At 47.5% G+C, this 22267-nt stretch overlaps 1 protein-coding gene across 2 annotated transcripts in view; it reads right to left on the bottom strand.

The window, feature by feature from the left end:
• Positions 1-22267, bottom strand: part of me1 (malic enzyme 1, NADP(+)-dependent, cytosolic) — a 108506-nt gene that overhangs the window by 57453 nt on the left and 28786 nt on the right. For both annotated transcript variants that reach the window (XM_042106510.1, XM_042106509.1), the window contains exons 2-3: positions 11742-11875; positions 5776-5925 (exon numbers count right to left, since the gene is read on the bottom strand). In XM_042106510.1, coding sequence (XP_041962444.1) covers positions 5776-5925; positions 11742-11875 — 284 coding nt within the window. The remainder of the gene's footprint in view (positions 1-5775; positions 5926-11741; positions 11876-22267) is intronic.

Below are 22267 nucleotides of genomic sequence, written 5' to 3'. Positions count from 1 at the left end.
TCGTCCTCATACTCAGAACAAGCCTCATTAACTGCCCTCCACCACTGGCCCCTCGTCTCATGCGTCATCATACGCTGCTGTACCCTGCGCTGGCGTGCTAACCCGTATCATAACCACTGCGGAGGATGGGATAGTCCAGACCGGGCCCGAGCATGTCAGCCGGTGTACCTGGGGATGACCCTGCGGGGCTTCACAACGCTGGACGGGCTCCTATACACACACTTACGTCCACTGAGCGACCCCTCGGCGGCCGCACGGCTCACAACCATTTAAAGGCTTCATCCCCACCATTCATATGTCGCTACCATGAGAGACATAAAAACTCTATTTGCACTCCTAAATTCCCAATCTCTTAATCTCATTACCTCACACCCGGTGTCGGTAGAAGAAATAATTCCACCAAATGAAAAAAAGAAATCTGTAAAATAACATCGTAAAAATATACACACAATAAAGTGGTGGAAGTAGAGTCCTTGCCAGTGGGGGCAACTCCATTAATGGCTCCAGGCCTTTCCCACTCAGGTTTTATAGTGCCCCTACTTTTTTCTATAAATAAAAGAAATTTATTTAACAAAAAAAAAGGAATTTGTGTGCTGCAAGCCAGTTCCACTGACTTGTTTGGAAGGAAAATTCAGCTGTGTGCTTGATGTATCAAGAATGTGTGTGTGAGTGTGTGTGTGTGTGTGTATGTGTGTGCGAGTGAATGTGGTCTAATGTCTGTGTGTGTGTGTGTGTGTGTGTGTCTGCGTGTGTGTGTGTGTGTGTGCGTGCGTGCGTGTGTGTGTGTGTGTGTGTGTGTGTGTGTGTGACAGAGAGATTCATTGCCACACCTGCGGTAGTGAGCACTCCAACACCATCACACACTAATGGCATAACCACAGAGCTACATTACTGAGGTCAAACACACACACACAATCTGTCTCGTACAAACACACCAGCAGCTACACACTCGCTTTTCAATCATACACACTCGCAGGCACGCGCACACACACACACACACACACACACGCGCATAAACACATAGGCCTACCATAGTGCTATATATTTGTAGTGCCTGTGTTTCAAGTCTGCATCTCTCTGAATGAAGGCAGCCGGGACCTGGAGAGACCAAGTCAAACATACGGCGCTCCAGGGGCCCGTAAGCTTCAACATAGTGTCAGTGTCTGTGTCTGTGTCTGTGTCTGTGTCTGTGTCTGTGTCTGTGTCTGTGTCTGTGTTTTGTATGTGTCTATGTGGGAGTGTGTGCACGCGAGGTCCAATATAACATCTGTGCGTTCTTGGATTGCGTTGGAGACAATGCAACGCAAGCCGCCGCTAATGCGAACCAGAGTGCTGGAAATCCAAACATCTCTGAGGTGGCTGCTGTTCAGGTGCATGGCCAGCAGGCTGATGCTCAGTAAACAAACGGAATGAGGCTTGGCACGGGCACAGCGCTCGACCTTCAGCACACCTCATTTACACACACTCAGGGGAGTGGGGGACAGGGCAGCCCTTACTGAGCCAAGAGGACGACAATAGGCGAGAAGATTCAAAACTCAAAACGAATGGATCACTTTGGTAGCCTGCTTCACCTACAGCAAAGCCTGCAGACACGAGGACCCAGCTGGAGCAGGGAAGCTAGATGGGCTTCCACTCTTGGGCTTCACCTGTCACCTGGTCCTGCAGTTCCCTCCAGAGGAACTCCACCTGTCACCTGGTCCTGCAGTTCCCTCCAGAGGAACTCCACCTGTCACCTGGTCCTGCAGTTCCCTTCAGAGGAACTCCACCTGTCACCTGGCCCTGCAGTTCCCTCCAGAGGAACTCCACTGCCTCAAATGACCTTGCACTGGCACTGTAAGTATGTGTGTGTGTGTGTGTGTGTGTGTGTGTGTGTGTGTGTCTGTGTCTGTCTGTCTGTCTGTGTGTGTGTGGATACTGTATGTGTGTATTGTGACGGCCCACGTCTCTCCTGTGCTCAGCTGCGAAACATAACTTTCAACCAGCTACAGAATCGTTACAATATGTGTGGATGGGACTGCTATGACGGTATTACCTACTTGTCTACATCTGCAAAGGTGTACATTTCTGACTTACAGTAGCTCATGTGCTTGCACCTAGCCCCGGGGCTGCTCCCATTGTTGTCCCATTGTTGTTTTTTGTATCTCCTCCTGCCAACCTCATGGTGCTCCTCTCCTGCCTCATGTTCCCTTGCCGTGTCTGAGACAGTGGTTACAGCTGTAAAACCAGAGGAGGAATTGTGCTCCACTGCTTACTCTGGCTCGTGGATCGGCCGACCGACGGCCAACAGCCCTCAGATACGAGAGCCCAATTGTTAAAAAAGGTCCTCAAAACTCATCTGAAAGGGGAGATTAAAGGGGACGGTTGACTCAGCCTGCGCATCCATCCTAATTACACTCTCATCTTACACACTCTAGCGCAGTGTGTGGGCCAACTGTTGTTTCCATACCGTGAAGCATTCTAAACTGGACTCTTTTTAGCATGTGCGCCCTAATCAGCACAGATGGGACTGATCCAGAAGCCCACCATGTCATTACTGGGTCACAACCTTGGCCTCTCCCTCCACCTACACTACAGGCTTTCTTCTTCTAACACAACCCATTTCAGTTAATTAAGCCATGCTTCATCCTGCCACTATCATAACGGAGGTGTGCTGTTGACATTTAGCTGATGTCCCGTCGACAGGCCTCCTCTGTAATCCACACAGAATGAAAGGCCGGTGGCTCCCTCTATCGCAGTTGGTTGTAGTAGATTAGTGATCCGACACAGAGGCCACTGCAAGCCAGCAAACCCCCAAGAGGCCTCCACAGGAGCAGCCCCTGTAATGATGTTTTCACAGGCTTGCCTATCAATTATCTCGGAGCTTCAAAGCAAACTACAGAACTGCCTCTCTTGTCAGTGTGACCCATGTTATTACATAAGGCGCACACACACACTTTGATTTATGACTCCGCTTAGGAGAGGTACCATGGGCTGTGGAAACCAGGTGAAAGTGAGGTGCATCCAAGCCGTCCGCTGGCGTCTGAAGACAAACCTGTCATCTCGTTGTACGTCAAACTGCATTTATGTAGCAGGCATGTTAGCAATAGAGCCATATGTGCAGGGCTAGAATGGACTGATTTTTAGCAGTATGCTCACTGCTCAGCTACTGTCACCCTCTCGTTTTCACTGTCAGGCGTTGAATCATGGGAATTATTTTGAATTTGAAAAGTTATTTTGCTGTGAAATCAGCTGCTTCTGTTCATCTCTTCATGTGGTGCAGAGCACTGACCCTCTTTCAGTGTCTGTGTGTCACAATTAAAAAGAAAATAAAACACAAACACACAATGCTTTGCGCAAATTAAGCTTAAGCAGCAACAGCAGCCCAACAGCCTGGAGCAGTGGGGCAGTCTGGGAGTGTGCCTTGTGGAATGGAGGCTGGCGGCAGACGACACACACTAACCTTTGACCTATGAAACTCCAGCCATGTTATGCTTCAGTTTAACGATAACAATCTGTCATTATTAACAAGATGGATGTCTACCAGATCTTGACACGCAAGAGTCCCAGCCTGTCCATTGAGTGGTTCTTAGAAACCAGTAACTAGGCTCTCGAAAGCCCAACGGTGGTTGTTGTTTTTGTTTTTTTCTAACAAACCGATTGATTAATTAAACAGAACAAGTAGGTTGCTCATAGTGCTAAATGATCAGCCTTTAGGCTCATAAGCATATTCCCTGATAGGTGTGAATAACTCGAAAAGTGTGATTCAGTGACTGAGCTCTTTTCTTTATCTGCCCTGGGGCTGTTACTAGCCCACTTAAAGATTAGCAAAGCGCCTCAGTTTTAGCACTTAATGGACCTTAATGGGGTGTGACCTCCAACCTCTTGGTAAGAGTAAATAATGGGGGCGTTTAGACTGCGTAGTGCGTAGGGCAGATTACACATGGCTGGCTAAGGTGGACTGAAGCCAGTAAGTAGCCCTCCAACACAGCGGCCTTTATACCTGGAAGGCAGCGATTAGCGTGCTTATCTAAGACTGCTACTCAACTCAACTGAGGTGGTCCCCCCACAGAAGCACACATGCTTAGTCTCACACACATACAAACACACACACACACACACACACACACACACAAGCAAAATCACACACTCACAAGCAAAAAAGCACGCATACACACACAAACACACACACACACACACACACACACACACACACACACAAGCATGCACACACAAGCAAAAGCACACACTCACAAGCAAAAAAGCACACACACACACACACACAAAAATATTAACCAGATCCATCAATAATGGTGCACCAATAATGGTGTAAGCAGGTTACATATGTAAAGATAAATCAAAAAAGAAAAATGCTAATTTAACACCATTGCCATAGTGGTGCATCTTCAGGTCCTTTCTCTGCCTTTGATGAGCAGACTTTATATATCAACACTTCATATGGCTGGCTGAAGAACTGGTAAATCAGAACCTCGTGGAGCCTCGGTTTCCTGTTCCAAAAAACCTCTCTACCAATCACAGCCTAGCTGCTGGAAGCATATTCTCCTCCACTGCATTCTGGGACACCGGCATGGATATAAGGTTACTCTTACAGAACAATGTCATAGGTGAAAGACATATTTTCCACATTCTTCTCTGTCATGAGGACAAGAGGGAGATGCCGTGCAAATTCTGTGTGTGTGTGTGTGTGTGTGTGTGTGTGTGTGTGTGTGTGTGTGTGCGCACATATCAAACTCCCAAAATATACCGAAGATCTTTTCCAGGTCTGTAAACTTCTTGGATACAATGTAAAAAATCCAGCATTTACACCTCCCTACAAACGTCCTCACTTTTTTTGAGTGGGAATATGTGGAGGGCTAGAAACATCAGGAGCGTATGGAGAAACCCTGAGAGTCACAGAGAGAGCAAGGACACAAACATCAGGAACATGGAGCAAATGGAGTGTGTGTGTGTGTGTGTGTGTGTGTGTGTGTGTGTGTGTGTGTGTGTGTGTGTGTGTGTGTGTGTCAGGGAACTTCAGCTTATCAGATGGGAAGACAAACAGGAAGATGAGCAGCGCAGAGGAGAGGAGGAGAGAGGAGAGGAGGAGAGAGGAGAGGTAGAAGAGACAGAGACAAAGACAGAGAGTGGGAGTCTATGCAGACCTCATGGCCACGGAGTGCACACATCATTGAATCTCCCCCGTCACCTCCAGTGAAAACTCGCGCTGGCCTTGGTGATATTTACAGTCTGCTCTGGACCAGCACCTGTGGTAAACATCAACTGTTTCTCTCTCGGAGCGCAGACCAACACTAGGCCAACCCAGTCTGGCTCGTTTGTCCGCCTTGCTCCAGGCATGTTCTCTGAGATCAGGTAGTGTTTATACTGGCAGCAGAGCTGCTACCTTCCTCATCTGACAGATGGTCTACTCCCCCCTCAATCAGGCTTGGCACAGAGTTATCAGATACACGCCATCCAACACACACACACACATACACACACACACACACACACACACACACACACACATGTGATTTTACATTCCACAGGAGTTAGGTTTTTATTGCCTTGCGACCAAATTATGTGATGACACATGCGCTAAATAACCTGGAGATACAAGTCAGGGCTCGGCCAAACAGAGGACCCTAAAGTCTGAACTGTGTAGGGAAAGACAGGAGAAAACCAGAAAAAAAGAACAGAGCATAGAAGAGGAGAGAAGAGGAGGAGAGCAGAGCATAGAAGAGGAGAGGAGAGAAGAGGAGTGGAGAGGAGAGAACTCATGGACGTGTCTGTGTGACTGACCTGGGTCTCCTGAAGGTCAGGCCGTACATCTGGCAGGCCAGGCCCACGGTGGGGGTGTAGACGATGGGCATGAAGCGCTCGATGTCTGATGTCAGCACCCTGTAGAAGAGCTTCTCGTTGCGATCCTGGAGCCCCATCAGAAACACATACCTGAGGAGATGGACAGCAGAGAGAGAAGAGAGGGAGAGAGAAGAGAGGGGGAGAGAGAAAAGAGGGGGGGGGTGAAGGGGTACATGAATAGTGGAAGGATGAAAATGAAAGGCAGAAGAAAGGTTCACGAAAATGGGAGGTAAAGGAAGAGATGGGAAAAGGGATAGTGAAATGGAGAACAGAAGAAAAAGTGTGAGAGAGAGAGAAAGAGAGAGAGATGAAGGGAGCAAATGAGAAGAGGTGAGCGGTAGAGAGGGATACAAAGGGAGAGGAAGACAAACAGAGAGAGGAGAGAGAAAAGAGGAGGAACCATGTGTGAGTTTAAAGACATCCTGTACCACTCTCACTATCTAGCATTCATCATGTGCTGAATGACAGTTTTATGTGTAATGACTATATGATTATAAATAGATCTACAGCAGTGGTTCTTAAAGGAGAATTCCGGTGTGATATTGACCTAAAGTGTATTGAAACATGATACCGAGTGTGAACGTATGTCTCATAGCCCATCTCGGCTTGTCCCCTGCACTCCAAAATCTGGCGCTAGTTAGCCGATGCTACCAACAGCTTTTTTCAATAGTGGTGCTTCGGCATCGGGCTAGCCATGCAAATAAATCACTGTTTTACACCCATTTACGAGGCTCAATGTATCTCCACACTTCATTGGTAGACTTCCGAGGGCCCTGACATTTAAAACGAGACATTGAGAACTTTGAAAAAGCACTGGAAGTTTACTTACAAGACGATTTATACAGACAGTATCTTCACAAAGTTTAGCGTTTGCAGCCATCTTGAATTTAGTCACGATAAGTCGAGCAACGAGTAAGAATGAACAGGTATGATAAGGGATCAGATTCCAAAATTAATTCAGTGGAAATGCATGGATTCCAGTTTCTTCCAGTAGCAGCAACTGGAATCCATGCATTTCCCCTAAATTATTTTTGGAATCTGATCCCTTATCATACCTGTTCATTCTTACTCGTTGCTCGACTTATCGTGACTAAATTCAAGATGGCTGCAAACGCTAAACTTCGTGAAGATACTGTCTGTATAAATCGTCTTGTAAGTAAACTACCAGTGCTTTTTCAAAGTTCTCAATGTCTCGTTTTAAATGTCAGGGCCCTCGGAAGTCTACCAATGAAGTGTGGAGATACATTGAGCCTCGTAAATGGGTGTAAAACAGGGATTTATTTGCATGGCTAGCCCGATGCCGAAGCACCACTATTGAAAAAGCTGTTGGTAGCATCGGCTAACTAGCGCCAGATTTTGGAGTGCAGGGGACAAGCCGAGATGGGCTATGAGACATACGTTCACACTCGGTATCATGTTTCAATACACTTTAGGTCAATATCACACCGGAATTCTCCTTTAACTGGTGGGTCGGGACCCAAAAGTGGGTCGAGGAACCATTCTGGGTGGGTCGCGGAGCTTGTGGTTAAAAAAAGAGAAGAAATCGCCCATTTCAAATAGACTTAAATTGAGACGAAATGGTGCAGAATCCACAGTGTGCGATGTTCACAATTGCTGGAACATGAGTGAAAATGCCTCATAATAAAGTACACCTGTCAAAGACAGACCTGTCAAGTACTTTAAGGTGACATCAGGAGTTGGAGACTTCACAAATGTAATGCCAAACAGCATGTTCCAAACAAATAGGCCTACAGGCACTTCGCCTTTCTTAGCATGTAGCTCACCAAATCTGTTGTCTTGAACGCTATAAAATATATATGGGTCGTGTCTTCATGAACATGGGAAATTGTGGATCCCAAAGCCAGACCAGTTAAGAACTGATCTACAGCATGTGTATGTAAATAGATCTACAACATGTGTACGTACACGTACAGAGCAGGATTAGCAACACTGCAGCATTAAACAACACTGTCGTCTGTCCATATGCTCGAGGTGATGTGATCTGCGGAACAGACACAGGCTGATGGCGTGTGTTTTGACAGCCTGTTATTCCACGCCGACCGTCTGAGTGTCCAGAGCGAGAGGGAGAGCCGCGACGGAGAGAGGCGGCGGGCGGAAAGACAAGCACCGCGACACCAGCTGAGCCAGATGGGAGATTCCAGCGTCCAGCGCCCGTCCATCTTATCTGTCGGGGACGAGGCAGGCATGTAAACACAGACTGCTGGACCCACAGGCTATGGGGCCGCCAGCAGGACAGGCCAGAGACAGGCCGGGTCAGAAACAGCCCAGGTCAATGACAGGAGACGGAGGAGGCCGAGAGGCTGAGGGTGAGAGGATCCCAAGGGCTCATTTGTAAGTGACCACGTGCTGATGGCTGCATGTTGTATGTTAATTGCTGGGTAGGGTTTCTGGTTGCTTATGTTACGCTTGGAAAAATATACAGCATGCACACACACACACACACACACACACACACACACACAGGCACACACAGGCACACACAGGCACACACAGGCACACACAGGCACACAAACAAAGAAAAGCCCTCAGAGATCTCAGACACAAGCGCCTTGTTGCAGCCGAAACAGTCAAGGGCATGAGAGTTTGCATACGAGCCGAATTAACAAGAGCCACGTCACCTTTCTATTCATGACACTGAAAACTTTCCATGCGAGCCAGAGTATAATGTCCCACTTGTTTAGATAATGAAAAACATGCCCCCCACCTCCTCACCCCTACCTCCCCACCACACACACACACACACACACACACACACACACACCTTACTCCTGCCATGGTGATGATTTGATAGAAGGTGTTTACAATATCTTTCCAAATAAAAATAGCACCTCCCAAGTAGTCACTCAAAAAACCTCCCAATGTGAACCTAACAGCTATGTTCCTATCACACTGTCATCAAACTAATGCACAGGCTTTTCTGCTGCGTATGCTTCTAAGTTCAGAGACTCTATGCGTAGCCGTTAGCTTCACTGTGTATCGACTGTAACACAACGGAACACTGGATCATTCACAGATGCGGTTTTATTTCTGCCTTCAAGGCCATGTCAACATACGACATCTTCATAGTTTATTTCGGGCTATACAAAAAAGGTTCAGCATTATAGATCCTACCATTGCATCATAATTCCTGGATTCAAAAACACAGGAAAGCAACCCAAGAATATTCAGATACTCCAAAAGCACTGTATGGAGAGACTGTCCTCACCAACAAGTTAACATCATAGTCCAATGAAGTAATTGCCAATAAGGCATGTTCAAACATTACCTTTACGTTACGTAACGGGCTCTGCTTCTCCCATACCCATCTAGTGCACTCAAGTGAACTCGTTAATGTTGGTTTTGATTGGTCCAGCCCTAGGAGATTTGACAAATGAGGGCCATTAGAAAAGCACAGCAAACCCCTAACAGGTGTTCTGGAGCAGGGAGAGACGGAAAACACCCACTAAAGGGGTTCCCCTGCTGCAGTATTATGAAACCCTGCTAGAACTTACAAGCTGTGAACAGCAGTCCTCTACAGAACCCCAATGTGTTTCTGAGTGGGCCACAAAACCAGACTTGAAGTTCCGGAATCCAATTCCCGATAATGAGGTAGAATGTCAGCCCATGGAGCGCTCTGTTAAAGCAGCTATAGGGCTCATGTGTCTTGGCATCGTGTGGCAGTGAGCCCAGAGAGGGCTCTGTTAAAGCGACTCCAGTGGTGGTGGTTGTAGGCATTCAGTGGCATTCGGTCCATAGAGAGCTCTGTTGGAGGAGCTAGTGGCTGCCATTCTTGGCCCGGAGTGGCTGTCATAGCATGGAGGGGAGTGAGCGTACAGGCAGCCTTTTAACATGAAGTGTTTTGGCTGTGGTAACAAGTGTGTGAAACTGAGCACACTGGGAAAAAGACTGCCCCCCCCCCCCTCTCACACACACACACACACACACACAAACACACACACACACACACACACTGCTGCTGCTACGCCCAGGGTTTGGCAGCAGAGGCCTCTTTCAACCCCACCCCACTCCTGACCTGTTTCTCCTTCTCTCTCTTTGTTTATCTCTCTCTTTGTTTATCTCTCTGTTGTTCTTTCCATCTACTTTTCTTTCTCTCTCCACCATCCCTCATCATTCTTCCACTCCCTCAGTCCCTCTCCATCTCACTTTCTCACCCTCTCTACTCTCTCCTTTTCTTTCTCTCGCTCTCTATCTCTCCATCTCACTTTCTCACCCTGTCTCTACTCACTCCTTATCTTCCTCTCTCTCTCTGTCTCTCCATCTCACTTTCTCACCCTGTTTCTACTCACTCCTTCCTCTCTTTCTCTCTCTTCCACTCCCACCATGTCTCTCTCTCCCTCCATCAGTTTTCCCAGCCCCTTCACTCAGCCCCACTCACTCAGCTTGTCTGCTTCTGATATTTCCCTCTGGCATGCACTCACAGTGAGTCAGTGTCAACACCACAACGTTATAAATACTCAATTGCAAAGATGAGTCAGTGAACCACGCGCAGTTATTGGAACTAAGTCACAAGCCCTTCTCTCTTGACCCCTTTCTCAAAGATGAGCTGAATCCAATCCCGAATGTGTCCATCACTGCATCCATCACTGGCTGTGAGAGGGAAAGTCTGATATTCTCTGCCTGCCTGCCATGCAGTTTGGAGTCTGCAGGCCTCTCTAGAGTCCAGAGAATGAGACAGCCAACATCTCCAGACACTCACATTCTGTCTGCAGTTTGTCAAAGTGCTTTGTACGCCTGTCGCACTGGCGGAGATTTTTCAAAGGCGCTGGTGTTTATTTTCTGTCCCTCAGGGTCCGACGCGAGAAAGAAAAGAAAAAAAGGGGAAAAAAACGAAATCCCTTTGTTTGCACAAAGGTTCGTCTCTTTACCTCACATACAGGTGGGTTCCTATCAGTGCCACGGCAACAAAAGAGGGTTCTTTTGAATGGCTAGAACTCTGCACTATTCCCAAAACAAATATTTGCTCTGGAAAGTGTTGGCGTGCTGCCTAGTCTTTCTAAGTCTCAACACCGGAACAAAACATCTCAAACAGCACACTTGAAGGGGAAACAAAGAGAAAGTTATGAATAGCACATATTTTCGACATGGGTCACTTCTCTCTAAACGGCTGTGTCCGGCAGTAAATATCAAAATCAGCCCAGGGAGCAAGAGCACAGACTGTAATGTAAACAAAACAAGGCCCAGAATAATGACAGGCTGGACAGGACTGTCCACGTCTTAATAAAACAGACTGCGACCCCAAGAGTTCAAGACACTGCAGCGCTATGAGATGGAATGTCATTGACATCAGAGGGCCATGGGAAAAATACTCAGCATCTAGAGTCTTTAATGATGGTTGTTTTGGAGGGCTGGTATAGCAACCAGCCCTGTGGCTGGTGGAAAGAGGCTGGGAAGTGACCAGGGCCGACCGCAGCCACATAGCCTTGTCCGCTGGTGCCATCTTTCCCTGCTGGCACTCTGCGACATGTGGCGCTGTGCCCAGAGACCATGGCATCAGAGGGCACCCCAGCCCAGCGTGAACTCAAGAGGAACAAGTGAACCCGCCGGGTCCTCTGTGCTTAGTCACACATGACGAATGAGGAGATGAAAGCTGGCCTTGGGAAAAAGCCTGAGGATGCTTGCACACAGTGTGACAGGAGCTGGAACGGCTACGTTTGGCTGCATTAATAACTGATAATCAAGAGGCAGTGTGTGTGTGTGTGTGTGTGTGTTATGTCCAAACTAGCTGATGGTGCCAATGATGAATAACATTCCTAACAACTAGGCACTCCTCTGAGAATCATCAAAACTAGCAAATCAAAATAAAGATAGGATTAAAAAAAAAACGGTACGAGTCCATGTCTGTGCTGCTGACACAGTGCTGTGTGTGGTCCTGGCTCTGGGCTCACCTGTCCAGGTCGTCCTTCTTCATCTCGTAGTTGCGCAGCACCCGCAGCAGCTGGACGTCCTGGCTCAGGAAGCAAGGGGGCAGCAGTCCATGGATGCCTAGCTGCAGCCGCTCCTCCAGAGAGAAGGCCATGCCCTGGACAACAGACACAACCCGCCGATTGCAGCTTATTACAGCATATAACAACGCCCGTAATAACATATAATGACACACTATGGCATGCATCACCAATGGTTACATCCTGGTAACTGAATTATATGTATCTAAACTAATCTTGTTTAGCACTTACTGTGTACAAGACCATAATAAAACAAGGACTTCATAAAATAAAATATACAGCACACCAAAATACAGCAATAACAACGAGACATTAAAAACCCCTGAAACTGAAGGACGAAGGGCAATTTAGAAGAGTTTGGATGGACTCAGTCTTCTCAGCTGGTGTGAGCTCTACAGACTACAACAAAGCAGCACCTTCTTCCAAACAGATCATCCAGAAGATCGCGTTGTTTTCTTGTCTTTTTCAGTAACCCATCCTCCACACAGACAAACATAAACGAACAAAGTCTCCATCACTCATTCTCCTTCTCTTGTTTCCGTTCAATGTTTATTCATAGCAAAGCTTGCCTCCTTCTAAGCAAGCAAAGGGCACTGTAAGCACAGAATCTCCTGTCATGATGCAAATTGTCCTCCAAAGCAAACATCAACTGAGGGAGCTGGACACCAGCACGCTCAGCATATTTCCTCATCTGAATATGTCCTCTCGGACTGTGGGAAGGAGACTTAATTTGAAGGTCAGCAGCTCTCCAGGAAAAATAACAATCAGAAACACAACACTCTCTGTAATTTGACCAGACTCTTGTACAACATGCACTTCTTGCCATGCTCAGGGTGTCTCTACATCTGCAACATCAATGCTCAAATGCCAGACAACCTGCACCAGTCCACGACATGAGTTAAAGGCACACTATGCAAGATTTTCACCTTTACGAAGCCAATTTGATGGTAAACGAACTTGTAATAGGCGAATCATTTACCATACCATAGACGTAACGAGTCGCTACCGAGAAAACCAGCCATGCAACTTCAAGAACGGCAGCCTGACCAATCTCACGAGAATCGTGAAACATTACCTTGTCAGTAGATAAAGCTCTTTTTTCGCATTTTCATTGTGTACAGGGGGGATAAGTCACGAGAAGTTTGCTATTTACAACAGCAGAGTAAAATCTAAATATATTGCGGCACTAGAGAGAGCTCTACTGTATAGTCGGCAAAAATACCTAAACCTGCATAGTGTACCTTTAACCAAAGGTATAGCATATATGTTATGGATATATTATCTATCTATTGTATTATGAATCAATATACAGTATTGCATTTTATGACAGGACAGACAATCATGCAGTACTTGAGTATAGGCTTGCTTTGGTCTTTGCCTTCAGGATTGGCAGTGTTACCTCAACACTTGCCTATCTTCTGAACATATTTCACATTCATAGGCAGGTCTAGCACCAGCAATAGATCAGAGTTGTTTGCTCTCTACAGTGAAAGGTTCATCCAAGTTCCCCATTATCTTGATTGACGCCTGCTGGTGTGTAGGTTATAATTTTAGTGGATAAATAAGTACACCAGCAGCAACGTGTTTATTTCAGGGCTAGCACTCTTTGACACAGAAAGGGAACAGAAAAGCATGCAGAGCTGCATGAGCTACAGAACCCATGATAAATCATGTGATAGGAAAAACCTGTCCCTATTTACTTGTTAAACAAGCATGCACAATCCCATTTCCCCACCCCAGTCTGTCCCTGATGCAAGGTCTACTCAGAAATGTATTTGAAATGGGCCAGACATCATCATTATTTTGGGAACATTACAGAAGAGATTACTAGTGCTAGCCTCCAACTAGCCCTGTCCCTGTGCCAGCATTGATCTGGTAGAACACTGGTTATGGTCATATGGGGTGTAAGTCAGGGGTCAGTAAAGGTCATTGAAGGTCAGGTCACTGATCCTGTGCAGCGCACATGTCTCAGCATGGGTCCTGTTAACCTCGGTCACATAATTCACGCAACTGCAAGGACTTGGCCACTGGAAAATCAATCACACTTACACAAACATACACACACACACACACACCTCTTTAATTCTGTATGCTTTCACACACGTCAGATCCCCTCCTCTTTTCCCTACTTTCTGTATCTCCTTCTCTCTCTAGGAGTAATATTGTACTGCTGTCCTATATTAAATATATCTGCACACACACACACACACAAAACACCTACACAGGCCTCTAAAGCTCCAACTGTGCATGCAATTTCCTTCCTGCTGCTCTCTGTATCTGCTCTCCCTCTTCGCTAATCGTGGCGCTGCTTGCCATTCTGCTGCCGTCCTATACGAAGCGCCCACGACGTGCTCCACACACCGAGATCAATGGCCACCACAACTGAGGGCGCGGCCGCTGGTGGGACAGCGAGAGAGGCTGTGGCCATGGCTGTAATGACAGACTATCTCCACCGTTACCATGCCTCTGGCAACCTCCGCAGGCTCTCTGCAGCTCAACATAAACACACACACACACACATACACATAGCTGCAGTCACAACCTCGGTCCGTTCACACGGGCCCCCGTGGTCATATAGACGGCTTTACTTCCAAGCGCAGTGGCCTGCGCGCGTCTTTTAACATGCGCTCATGTTAAGGGTTTCGCTCGTAAAACCCACAGCCCTGGTGGTACGAGCGCCCGAGGGCTTGGTCGCATGCGGTGCGGCACGGCGAGCTACACTCTAAAGCGCAATAAAATGTGTTCTTGACGCACTTCATAAACCACAATCGACGACCACTTTTCAATTTTTTTGACACTGGCAGCGTACTTCTGAAACTGCAGCCCAGGGCCCATTAATAATGTGCTGTGTTTAGCTAGGTTTCCGTGAGTGGTGGCGCTGTCAGAAAGCGGAGTAGCATGCTACAGTGTCAAATATACAGAACATCTATTCTAGGGGTACTATAAGATGCTATGGAAAGCTTCTGCTAAAACAATCAGTGCATAGCCTAGTGCATAACTTCAACATAACACAACATTTACATATGACTACTAACATGTGACTAACATTTACTGTGACTACTACACAGATGTATGCACATAGTCTGGACACATGGTGATTTGACAGTGCTGAGCGGTATGGGAAAATAAAGTTTATTATGACTACTAAACACGTACTTATAAATGCATGGCGAGTCTTTATCCTAAATTCAAAAGATCATTGATGAGTGAGAGTTTAAGAGACTGGAAATGATTATCTGTGATGACTGCAGCTCTTAATTTAGTGGGAGGAATGTGTTTATAGTCATGTTTCCCCATCAACACACACACACACACACCTTCTCCCCACACAAAAGATCCAACAACAATTCTTTATTCCCCTGACATACTCCATGTAGTCTGGTGTTATTTAAGCAGACAAAAACAGACTTCATGAATAGGGTTTGGCCATACTCCATTCGGGATGGTTTCCAGTCATTGCGTCCTTATGGGCGCAGACCTCAGGTTAATTTTGAAACCACTGGAAAAGCCTTTAACCAATCAGCATTGACCACTATGGGATTGCTATACTTTCTACTTCACCACTAACGATGCAAACTAATATTAGGCTTAACCCAAACCCCATGGCAGGGAATCAACATCTTTGCCCACATTGAATGATGGTACACATCCTTCTTGCTCCGGCTTGCTAGCGCTGCCAAGGCTGTTTGTATCACTTCTGATCTTTAACACTGCCACCACTGTTGTAATATATCTTGTTATTAGATAGATGGATAGATGGATAGATAGATGGATAGCTAGATAGATAGATAGATAGATAGATAGAGACAACAACCACTGGTATGCATTTCAAACAATTCCAATTGTTGATGTAGTAGTGAATTCTAGAGAACGTTTTGAATGGCAGCTAATGATAATTCTAGATACAGTATAGCACTAGCGGTAATTCTGGAATGACCAGGGGAAAAAGAGGAAAAAGCCTTGCAGACCACAGCCATATCTGGGGCAGATCTGGCCTGGATCTGGGCCACACATTGCATGCCAGAGCCACCATCTCACCAAAGCTCAACCACTGATCAACCACTGGGCTGCCCTCACCAGCACAACTCTGACCACCACCTCACCACTGTGCATTGTAGTCGAACATACATGAGGACACATTCACAACCACGTCAACAGCCTCCAGGGACCACAGATCTCTACACCAGTGCAGCAACTGACCACTAAGTGACCAGGCTATTTATATACTCTATTATCAAAGAATCACACACTATTATCAAAGTAGCCATGTAAGATGAGTTTGTATGCAAGCCATTCTGTAAGAGAAACTGGTTGGATCTCATTGTGTGTGTGTGTGTGTGTGTGTGTGTGTGTGTGTGTTAGAGGGAATGAGAGAGAGAGAGAGAGAGAGAGAGAGAGAGAGAGAGAGAGAGAGAGAGAGAGAGAGAGAGAGAGAGAGAGAGAGAGAGAGAGAGAGAGAGAGAGAGAGTTACATTAATGTCTGGTTTGCATCCTGCAGCTCTTTGGTCCTCTAGCGTGTTCTATTCGATATTTGAGTTAAATGCCTGTCAAACGGTTTGGACAATGGCATCCTCCTAAAGATCAAACTGGGACTATTAGCAGACCAGCAATCAGCCACCACATTTACGGTACTTTCCTTTCAGAATGGGATCACTGCCTTCAGGCAATCATAAAACACTAACCGCAACTGACAGTGAATTTTCAGCTGACAATGAAATTGCCAGCTACACCAAAACCAAGCTTCCAGAATGGATGGCATCCCAGAAATGGACACAGCTCTGTGTACCAAGAAACCTTTAACAGGAGCTTTTAAAGCTTTATAAGATGATCAGGCACGATCCAAGTCAGCCTTACTGCTGTTTGTCCATTGGACACTATTTTAGAAGTGAACAAATAGACTTTTAACACTGCCATTCGTTTCTTGTTTAGCAAGGCTGCTCGGTCTGGTTCTGCTGACGTTCGGTCTTCGGCGAGCGTCTCTGAGAGGGCGACGAGAGCACTGCCAGCTCTGAATTACAGCCTTGCTCATAATTACACAAGGCCCTTCAGGCCGCTCGCAGGAGTTGGACGCTCTGGAGTGCGTCTCTCGTCAGTCATGAATACGTATGGGGGCAGTTTATGTGACTGTGCAGAGCTTTAAAGGAACTGACCATGTGGCATATTACAGACCGAACCAGCTGGTTTAAAATACACAGTCCGCCATGTGAGGCTTATTTATGTTTGCCTGGAAAAAAAAAACACTAGTCAGACGAGGGCAAGCACAGATCCCATTCAGCTTCTTCCACACAGCAAGCACAAACTGACTGAAGGAAAACTCTACAGACAATATGAACCCTAATGATGTTGTGACAGTCTGCTGCACGTTCCAGAGAGAGAAGGCAAGAGGGGTGGGGGAGAGAGAAAGAAAGATTAAAAAAAAAGACAAAAAACGACAACAACAAATGCCACCGCATCAAGTCCAGGACAGTGAGTCTAAACACAAGGCTTCAAAGCGCCTCTCTGACTCATCGAGCGGACTCGGGTCAGACAGCTCTGTGGACGTGGACACTGAAAAGGCTCCTTGTCAAGGATGTAATAGAGACATCCATGGCACTCCGCCCAACTACCCAATTAACAGCCTCGACAATGGAGCGGGGAGCTGGGGCGGGTGGCGTGGGTCAAGATTCCTCGCGGTGGGTACCATGGGACCTGAGATGGCATTCGAACTGGGGGGGGGGGGGGTGCAGGGATATGGATGGCTGGGCCAGAGTCGTTCGGCCGTTTGAAGGCATGCGAGGTTGGCAAGATTAGAGGGGAGCACTGGCATGGTTGCCGTGGGAAACGGCAATCGGGGAGGCTGGCGAGGGTTGGTTGTTGATGGGCGCTGACACTCGTGTCGTTTGTGTTATACCCACAGCTCCGGGGTGACATGCAATACATCATCTCCCTGCTCCTGTCAATCCAAACACTCAGTCACAGTCCCACCACAGACACCAGACAAATGGAGGGAGAAAAGAGAGAGGGAGGATTTGAGAGAGAAAGAGCAAGAGTGAAAGCATGAGACACAGACAGACAGGCAGGCAGGCAGACAGACAGACAGACAAACAGACAGACAGACAGACAGACAGACACAGACAAAACAGGAAAGAGAGAGAAACAGATAGATAGAGAGGGAAAGGATCAAGAGCTTCGGAGAGATGGAGAGACAGACAGACAAAGAGAGACAGAGAGGAAGAGAGGACTAGAGAATAAACAGAGGAGCGATGAGATAAGTTTGCGTGGGAGAAAGTGATGAGGACCGATTGTGTTTAGATGGACCCTGCAGCATGGAGGGAGACGAAGACAAACATTTCCACACACTCGTCAAGAGGGCTTCCAGGACATGCGCCGCGTCTCCCCCGCGAGTATGCATCGGCCTCAGGCGCCAACACCCCTCCGACGTGGCTGGCATAGCTGCTAAGGCGAACTTGTAATAGCTCTTGAAAGAAAATAAACAACTTTCATAAAATTAGGAAACACAGGATGAAGGGGGATAATGAGATTTCCATTGTTCATAAATAGCATGCAAGCAGAAAGTCATTACTTCTGCATGATGGACTCAAGCAGGGCTGCCTGCAAAACATGGAAACATAAACACACAGAAACATATACACATATGCACACGTGTGCGCACACACACACACACACACACACACACACACACACACACACACGCACACACAGAGACCCATACGCACACTCTCACACACACTCACAAAACACACTGTAACAAACCAAAAACACACACTGACAACGACCACACCATATCCACTAACACACACAGTACTTATGCACAAACTTGCACATATACACAAACCGAAACAGAAAGACAGACAGACAGACAGACACACACAGACACACACACACACACACACACACACACAGAATACATACACACACACACACACACACACACACACACACACACACACACACACACAGAATACGCACAACCAGCTGTCCATCATGCATGTAACCAGGTGGGACAACAGCTCAATGCAAGCCGTGCACTTTCCCTGAAACTGAGCAGGACACAACAGGATGGATCACACCGCTAAGCAGATCAGAGCAACAGCACAGGCATGGCAGCCCAGCACAGGGAAGGAAGGAATGCCTGAACGCTTCCACATGCAACTGACCACATCTGAGCGCCCGAGGCCTGCGCCAACACGTGCTGCCGTACCCGCAGGACCTGCCGTGGCCATGGCAGCGCCGCCATCTTTAGCCCAACCTGTAATCGGGGCCCACTGGGCGGGACCGCTGCCTGCCACCCTCCAATTCGGACCGGGCCGGCTGGATGCCCAAAGTAAAAAAAAAGAAACAAAAAAAAGAAAAGGAAAAGGAAACAAAAACAACAACAACAAAAAAACAGGCCGGTGTCACGGAAACCAAATCATTAGGCTATAGCAGACACTTTTTAGGAAAACTTCAAAGTCTACATGGCCTGTTTGTGAGCTGATAAAACCCCTTCGGAGTTTTCCAAGGCAAGAAAAGTGGTTTCAAATGCGCTGAAGCACTGAGGGACCTCCTTCCCCATACAAGCCGTATTAGATTCTCTCAGATGTCTCAGATAGAACCACATTCTGGAACCGATCGGGGCCTGACCGTCTCCAGAACCAGGAGCCGTCTGGGACCTGTAGAATGTTGTGAGTTGTAAGGACAGACTGGGGCAGCATCAGAGCAACTGCAAAAAGCCAGAAGGAAGGGAAGTATGGGAACTGAAGACAGTGGATTAAGGGATAGTGTTTCAGCTACAGAACCATGCCATCTTACACTTGATTTCATCAGGAACCAGGAAATACTTCCGAGTTCTTATTTGGAGAGGCAGCAGAAGTTTATCGCAAATTGATTTATCCAAATAGTGCCGATCAAAGTCTCACATTAGTAGGGACTAAACAGTAGCGTCTTTCAGAAGCACTTCTGCTAATCTGAGTGACTACCACTTGGCCACATGAGATATTTAACTAACAAATGTTTTAATTGGCTTTTATATATCCACACAAGTCCAAGTCAAATCAAGTCCCTAAATTTATATATATACAGCACAGCAGTCTTAATTTTTTGTTTCCTAATTTTCACTTGGGCTTGGCACCTCATTTGTTGACGATGTTGATGTTCTGATCTAAGAGTGTTTTCTTCATGCTTGGGTTGCCATGCCTCTAAGGCCCAGCGCTAAAGCCCATGATGAGCTTGGTTTGAGGCCACAGCACCGCCTCACAACAGGGGAGGTTTGGTGGGCACCGATCTCAGTGAAAGAAAGGGAAAGGCAGAGAGAGAATCACCACTGAGCAAGAGAGAGACACAGACAGACAGGCGGGCATACAGTGTAAAGACACTGAAAGGAGACAATAGCTATAGAAAGACAGAAAAGGGAAGATGGAGAGAAACAGAGAGAGGTGGGCAGAATAGAAGAGAAAGAGAATGAAAGGGAAGTAAGGGAGTAAGAAAGAGAGCAACAGAGCCAGAGGGAGAGAGAGAGAGAGAGGAAGAGAGAGAGAGAGACATATAGATAAAGTCAGAGGGAAAGGGAGAGAAAAGCCAGCCTGAGAAAGGGAGAGATAGAGAGAGAGGGAGAGAGAGACAGAGAGAAAGAGAGAGGGAGACAGGCAGCCTGAGCGAGAGAGGGAGAGAGAGAGAGAGAGAGAGAGAGAGAGAGAGAGAGAGAGAGAGATATAGATAAAGTCAGAGGGAAAGGGAGAGAAAAGCCAGCCTGAGAAAGGGAGAGATAGAGAGAGAGGGAGCGAGAGAGAGAGACAAAGAGAGAGAGAGAGAGGGAGACAGCCAGCCTGGGCGAGAGAGGGAGAGAGAGAGAGAGAGACAGCGTGACTGGAAGCTGTGCGCCTGAGACTCAGTGTTTTCCCTGATGCTTTCCCCAGGCGCTGTGGACAGAGCAGACAGCAGACTGTCAGGCTCCAGTAGGGGCGCCCACTAACTCTCAGCAACGCCACTGCCCTCCCCACAGCAACGCCACTGCCCTCCCCACAGCAAACTCCACTAACTCTCAGCAACGCCACTGCCCTCCCCACAGCAACGCCACTGCCCTCCCCACAGCAAACTCCACTAACTCTCAGCAACGCCACTGCCCTCCCCACAGCAACGCCACTGCCCTCCCACAGCAAACTCCACTAACTCTCAGCAACGCCACTGCCCTCCCCACAGCAAACTCCACTAACTCTCAGCAACGCCACTGCCCTCCCCACAGCAACGCCACTGCCCTCCCCACAGCAACGCCACTGCCCTCCCACAGCAAACTCCACTAACTCTCAGCAACGCCACTGCCCACAGCAACGCCACTGCCCTCTCACAGCACAACTCACTAGTCCACTCCTGGGGCATATCTGAGGCAGATCTACAGTAGTCCACTCCTGGGGCATATCTGACTACGGTTGGAGATGATCTGGGATAAATCCGGACTGGAGAGTTTACTGAGTCAGCTATTGTCCTGGCTGGTGGTGGTGGACTGGGAATTAGGTTCAACTCAACTGGCATGCATCAGGGGGTGGGGGAGACAAAGAGAGAGAAAGATGAGAATGAGAGAGAGAGAGAGAAAGAGAAAGAAAGAGAGAGAGAGAGAGAGAGACAGACAGAAAGACAGACAAAGTGAGGAAGAGAGTGATTTCTCTCCTGAAAGAAAGAGTACGAGAGCGGGACCACAGGAGAGCAGACTTCAGCTCAGACAGGGCTTCTCCAGCTGACTAAACAGGGGGTGAATGAACGAATGCTATTCTCGTAAACGGCACCGCCAGCTCAGCCGGGCCCGGGTCAGGATCAATGCCACATGCACTCTTCCCACACGCCTAATTGGATCCACAAGTTACATCATACCTGCTGACTGCCAGGGCAGACCAACAGAGAGAGAGAGAGAGCGAGGGAGCGACACACACACACACACACACTCACACAAACGCTCACGCACACACACACAAATAGACACACACACACAGACACACAAACACACACACTCAAACACACAGACAACCACACACACACACACACACACACACACACAAACTGATTAGAAGAGATCGAGAGCAGAGAGAGAAAGAAAGACAGAGCAAAAACTTTGAAATCAAATTGAAGTAATTGCCACAAGCTGTTTTATGGAGAAAAGCAAAAAACAAACAAACAAACGTCTAACTGTAATTCCACAGTACTGCAGTGAGCCTGTCTGTGGTGCGAGGGGGAGGACTACAGAGAGCCTGTCTGTGGTGCGAGGGGAGGACTACAGAGAGCCTGTCTGTGGTGCGAGGGGAGGACTACAGAGAAGCATGTCTGTGGTGCGAGGGGAGGACTACAGAGAAGCATGTCTGTGGTGCGAGGGGAGGACTACAGAGAAGCATGTCTGTGGTGCGAGGGGGAGGACTACAGAGAAGCATGTCTGTGGTGCGAGGGGGAGGACTACAGAGAAGCATGTCTGTGGTGCGAGGGGAGGACTACAGAGAAGCATGTCT

The sequence above is a fragment of the Alosa sapidissima genome, chromosome 10 (assembly GCF_018492685.1).
Source record: "Alosa sapidissima isolate fAloSap1 chromosome 10, fAloSap1.pri, whole genome shotgun sequence".
Lineage (NCBI taxonomy): Eukaryota > Metazoa > Chordata > Actinopteri > Clupeiformes > Clupeidae > Alosa > Alosa sapidissima.
The sequence above is the reverse complement of the archived record's forward strand: the minus strand, read 5'-3'. Positions and strand labels throughout refer to the sequence as shown.